This window comes from Orycteropus afer, unplaced genomic scaffold, assembly GCF_000298275.1.
Source record: "Orycteropus afer afer isolate SDZICR_OR568_19922 unplaced genomic scaffold, OryAfe1.0 scaffold00130, whole genome shotgun sequence".
Lineage (NCBI taxonomy): Eukaryota > Metazoa > Chordata > Mammalia > Tubulidentata > Orycteropodidae > Orycteropus > Orycteropus afer.
In genome coordinates, this window is record NW_006921717.1 from 1,574,022 (window position 1) to 1,578,791 (window position 4,770).

The following is a 4,770-nucleotide window of genomic DNA, read 5'->3' on the forward strand; positions in this document are numbered from 1 at the left end:
TGACGGGGGTGGGGGGGTGGGGGGGGTGTCACACACCTGGCCCGGGGCACACCTGGACACAGGGGTGAGCATCCCACTGCTGAGATGGGCCAGTGGGGCTGGGTGGCTGGGCTTGGGTGGGCCCTGACCTGAGCCCTGGCTCCAGGCCAGCCAGCTCCGCACACGCACAGTGAGGGGCACGAGGGGGCCTGTCTGGGAGGAGACGCTCACCTACCACGGCTTCACGCTTCAGGATGCCAGGCGCAAGACCCTGCGGTGAGGACCTGGCTGACCCTGTGGTTCGGGCACCATGGTGGCAGTGGGGCCGTCACAGGGCAGGGCGGGGTGGGGCTTGCCCTGGCCAGGTCTGACGGGGCGGCCCTCCAGGCTGTGCGTGTGTGAGGACCCACGGCTTCGGCGGCGCCGGCATGCGCCTCCCCTGGGGGAGCTGCGGGTGCCCTTGAGGAAGCTGGTGCCCAACCGCGCACGAAGCTTTGACATCTGTCTGGAGAAGCGAAGACCGGTGAGCGGGGCTGGCATGCGGGGGGGCTGCCGGGCTGGAGGCCTGGGGGAGGGGTGGCTTAGCGGCTAGGGGAGCTGAGTCAGGATGAGCAGGGAGGGTGGCCTGGGCAGTGTCTCGTCAAGGTGACAGGGCTCTCTGCTTTTCAGACCAAGAGGCCCAAGAGCCTGGACACAGCCCGCGGCATGTCCCTGTATGAGGAGGTGGGTCTGCGCAGGCTCAGTAAGCCAGACCACGGGGGCCACGCTGAGGTGGGCCGGGCCGGGAGGGGCCATTCAGGTTGGGGGAGTCTGAGGCCATCTTTGCCACTGTTCCTGTGAGCCCTGGAGGTCTGGGGAACAGCTGACCAGGTGAGGGTGACTCTGGGGGAGCACGCGGCACTGACACAAGTAACAGAACCCACAGAAGACAGAGCGCAGGGCCACCTGAGCACAGACCGGGCAGCGTCTGGGAGCCACTGAAGCTGGCGGTGCCTGTCCCTCCTGAGCTGGGAGAGGTGGACAACGTCGACAGGACAGGATAGAGACAGGGCTCGCTGGCTGCTGGGTCTGCCAGGGTCAATGTAGCTGCCACTTCTGGGCTGGCAGTGGGGGGTGGCTGCAGGGCCTGCCGTGGTTGTGGTCGTATCAGAAATTAGAGACCTGCCAGATCCCCTGTGGCTGGGCAGGGAGAGGCACAGGAGGGTGAGGGAGGGCCCTGCACGCCTGGTCTCCTCGAGGGCTAGGTGCTGCTGCCCCCTAGTGATGCCACAAGCTGCTGCAGCCAACAGTCCAGCCCACTGAGCATCCGGTGGTACCGGGTCCTGCCTCAGGCCCCATGCAGCATCCTGGCCCCCAGTGTGCCTTTATCCACTGCTGTGAGCAGGGTGGCCAGGCTCTTTGCAAACCGAATTCTGCTTTAGATGTAAAGAGGGGGCACGTCCTCCCAACATCTCATTCTGGGGAGACCAGGGACCAGGGGGTGGCCAGGACACCTGGATGGAGGAAGCAAAGTGGGTGGGAGTGGAAGTGATGTGGGGCTGCTGCACGGGAAGCAGCCTCTCCCCGTGGTGGTCATGACTCGGCTGGAGGGTGGGGGGAGGGGCACTCAAGGGGAGGCCACTTGGCGGCTCCTGTCCTGGCACTCAGAGACCACCAGTGTTTGTACCCCTCCGGCCCCAGAGGCACAGGTGACCCTGAAGGCCCCGGGCCAGTGACTGCCTTTGGAAACTGAGTCACGAAACTCTTGGTCCCAGATGTCTTTGCATCTGGTTGTCTTTCACACCTGGGTCCTGGGCGGGGGCAGGTGGTGGCTGGGGGCTGACTGCACCTGTCCGCAGGAGGCAGCGGAGGCGGAGGCCGGGGAGGAGCGGGGGCGTATCCTGCTGTCACTCTGCTACAGCTCCCGGCGGGGTGGCCTCCTGGTGGGCGTGCTGCGCTGTGCCCACCTCGCCCCCATGGACGCCAATGGCTACTCAGACCCCTTCGTCCGCCTGTGAGTGCGGGCATGGGGACCACGCGGGCAGGGAGGGCAAGATGGGCCCTCAAACCGGCCAGGCTGCCCTCTCAGGCCACCTCTGACCTGACCCCGTCCTCCCACCAGTGTTCTGCATCCAAACGTGGGGAAGAAATCGAAGTACAAGACCAGTGTGCGGAAGAAGACCCTGAACCCCGAGTTCAATGAGGTCAGCCCAGAGGGGAGCAGTCCTGCTGCTGAGCAGTAAAGGGTGGGGGCCAGCGCCCCCCGGCCCGGCCCGAGCCCCCTTCCTACTCTGGCCTTCCCTGCAGGAATTCTTCTACGCAGGCCCCCGGGAGGAACTGGCTCAGAAGACACTGCAGGTGTCAGTGTGGGACTATGACCTGGGCACAGCTGACGATTTCATTGGTGAGAGTGTGTGTACGTATGGGGGGGCACGACAGAGCGCTCCCTGCCAACCCCCGACCTGTCCCTCCACACCAGGCGGGGTGCAGCTGAGTAGCCGCGCCAGTGGGGAGCGCCTGTGGCACTGGCGTGAGTGCCTGGGCTGCAGTGACCGCCGGCTGGAGCTGTGGCACCCGCTGGACGGCGTGCCCCTCCAGCTTAGCGACTAGCCCGGTCCGGCCCTGGCCCTGCTCGCCGATCCACTCTTGTCCCTGACCGTCGCTGTCTCCAAGGAACCGGGAGGAGCCTGGGGCTGCCGCGCTCACCTTCTGCCCCCTCTCTGGCCCACCACACGCAGCCCCTGGTCAAAGAGGGGGTCCCCCCCCTTAAGTTTACCCACCACTCAACCATGTAACAAAAATAAACATCTGCTCCAAGCCAGACCAGATGGAGCCTGTCCTTTCCATGCCGTGGGCAGGCCACAGCCCCTGCCAAGTGCCTCACAGGGCTCACCGGGCTCCACCTTGTCCCTACCCTGAGGCCTGCATTGGCCAGGCCCAGGTATGGACCTCAGGCCACAGAGATTGGGAGTCACTCTCCAGGCCCCGTTTCCTGTACCGAGGGGACAGTGTTCAGCATGGCTTAGGGCAGACTCACTGTAACCCTGATTGACCTTCCCTGGCCTGTCTCCACCAGGGAAAGGCCCACAGGAGTGAAGGGCAGGGGTGACGGGGACGAGGGGTGGAGAGCAAAGCCAGAGACATGCAACAGATAAGAGACAGCATTCCCTTTATTGGCGGCTCCCCCATCAGACGGCCAGTGGCAGTGGGCTCATGAGGCGGCCTGCCGGGCCTGGTGCTGCTGGGCAAACCGCTGCATCCGCCCCTCGAGCTCGGGCCGGAAGTGTCGGATCAGGCCCTGGGGGAGGGTACAGTGTGAGGCAGCTCGAAGCCCTCGACCCCTGGGCTCCCCCAACCCCAGGGCCAGCTGCCAGCAGCACAGACCTGCACAGGCCAGGCGGCCCCGTCGCCCAGGGCACAGATGGTGTGGCCCTCGATCTGCTTGCTGATCTCCCACAGGGAGTCGATCTCAGCTGGCCGGGCATCGCCCCGCACAAAGCGTGCCATCACCTTGTTCATCCAGTCCACACCTGCAGCCAGGTGGCGAGAGGGGTCTCATGGTCTCCCCGGCCACAGTGTGGGGGTGGCTCTCTATGGGGGTGCACCACAGGGGAAAGTGTGGGGCTATGAGAAGCCCCCCGGCAGGCTGGGAGGCAGCAGCTGTTTGTCCCGGGGCCGGAGGCTGGCCCACCCTTGCCCTGTGCCCGACCAGGGTGCGGGGTGGGACAGAGGGCAGGCCCCGGTGGCCCGGGCGCTCACCCTCACGGCACGGGGTGCACTGGCCACAGCTCTCATGCTTGTAGAACTCAATGAGGCGGGCAATGGCTTTCACAACGTCTGTCTGGGGTGACAAGGGCCAGTGAGCAGGTGCCGAGGCCAGGGAGGAGCCTGCAGCCAGCCCGGCCCGGGCTCCAGATCCCCCCAGCACCCCAGTGTTCTCTGGCCCCTCCACGCTCCCCACACATCCTGCACGACCCAGCCACCACTGGCACACCCTGGGCTTTTAGAGAAGCCCAGAAGGGGACGCCAGCCGGGCAGACATGGGCACGGGCAAGCTCACCGAGCGGTCCATGACGATGACCGCGGCCGTGCCCAGGCCCGTCTGCGCCTGCACCAGTGCATCGAAGTCCATCAGCACCGTCTCACACACGGACTTGGGGATCAGTGGGGTGGACGAGCCACCAGGGATCACGGCCAGGAGGTTGTCCCATCCACCTGCGACACCCCCTGCAGCCCCGGCGGGTCCCCCAAAGGATAAGTCAGTGCTGGGGTCAACACACCCCCCAGCCTTGAGCCTGGACCCGACCTCTGTCAGCACGCTGTCCTGAGGCCCCCGCCCAGCTCTCTTCAAGGACCTGTGCCTCCCCATCCCCCGTGTCCCTCCCACCTGCCTGGCCCCCTGCCCTACCCGCGTGCTTCTCAATCAGCTCCTTCAGTGGCACAGACATTTCCTCCTCCACGGTGCAAGGGTGGTTGACGTGGCCGGAGATGTTGAAGAGCTTGGTGCCCGAATTGCGCTCGCGCCCGAAACTGGCAAACCAGGCGCCCCCACGGCGGCAGATGGTGGGGGACACGGCCACCGTCTCCACATTGGCAACAGTGGTGGGACAACCAAACACTCCTGCAGGGAAATGAGCAGAAACCACTGGGTAGGAGATGGAGCAGGCGGGGCAGGGCCCCACTCCCATGCCAGGAACCCCTGCCCTCTCTTCCCCTCCTCACTCTTGTCCCCGCTGGACCACCCCCCATCCCCTCCTCACTCTTGTCCCCACTGGACCCCCCTTTTTTCCTCCTCTTCTTTGTCCCCTCTGG

The 4,770-nt window shown here is 65.7% G+C and overlaps 2 protein-coding genes across 2 annotated transcripts in view; one reads left to right on the forward strand and one right to left on the reverse strand.

Annotated features, from left to right (window-relative positions):
* LOC103200427 (double C2-like domain-containing protein gamma) overlaps positions 1-2,568 on the forward strand; it is a 3,229-nt gene extending 661 nt beyond the window's left edge. The window contains exons 4-10 of the mRNA XM_042781509.1: positions 146-255; positions 367-502; positions 649-702; positions 1,821-1,972; positions 2,081-2,162; positions 2,266-2,362; positions 2,438-2,568. Of these exons, the coding sequence (XP_042637443.1) occupies positions 146-255; positions 367-502; positions 649-702; positions 1,821-1,972; positions 2,081-2,162; positions 2,266-2,362; positions 2,438-2,568 (762 nt within the window). The remainder of the gene's footprint in view (positions 1-145; positions 256-366; positions 503-648; positions 703-1,820; positions 1,973-2,080; positions 2,163-2,265; positions 2,363-2,437) is intronic.
* Positions 2,569-3,169: 601 nt separating this feature from the next.
* The window catches only part of NDUFV1 (NADH:ubiquinone oxidoreductase core subunit V1), a 6,158-nt gene continuing 4,557 nt past the window's right edge, over positions 3,170-4,770 (reverse strand). Inside the window, exons 6-10 of the mRNA XM_007944682.2 lie at positions 4,367-4,579; positions 4,019-4,185; positions 3,718-3,799; positions 3,343-3,488; positions 3,170-3,256 (exon numbers count right to left, since the gene is read on the reverse strand). Of these exons, the coding sequence (XP_007942873.1) occupies positions 3,170-3,256; positions 3,343-3,488; positions 3,718-3,799; positions 4,019-4,185; positions 4,367-4,579 (695 nt within the window). The remainder of the gene's footprint in view (positions 3,257-3,342; positions 3,489-3,717; positions 3,800-4,018; positions 4,186-4,366; positions 4,580-4,770) is intronic.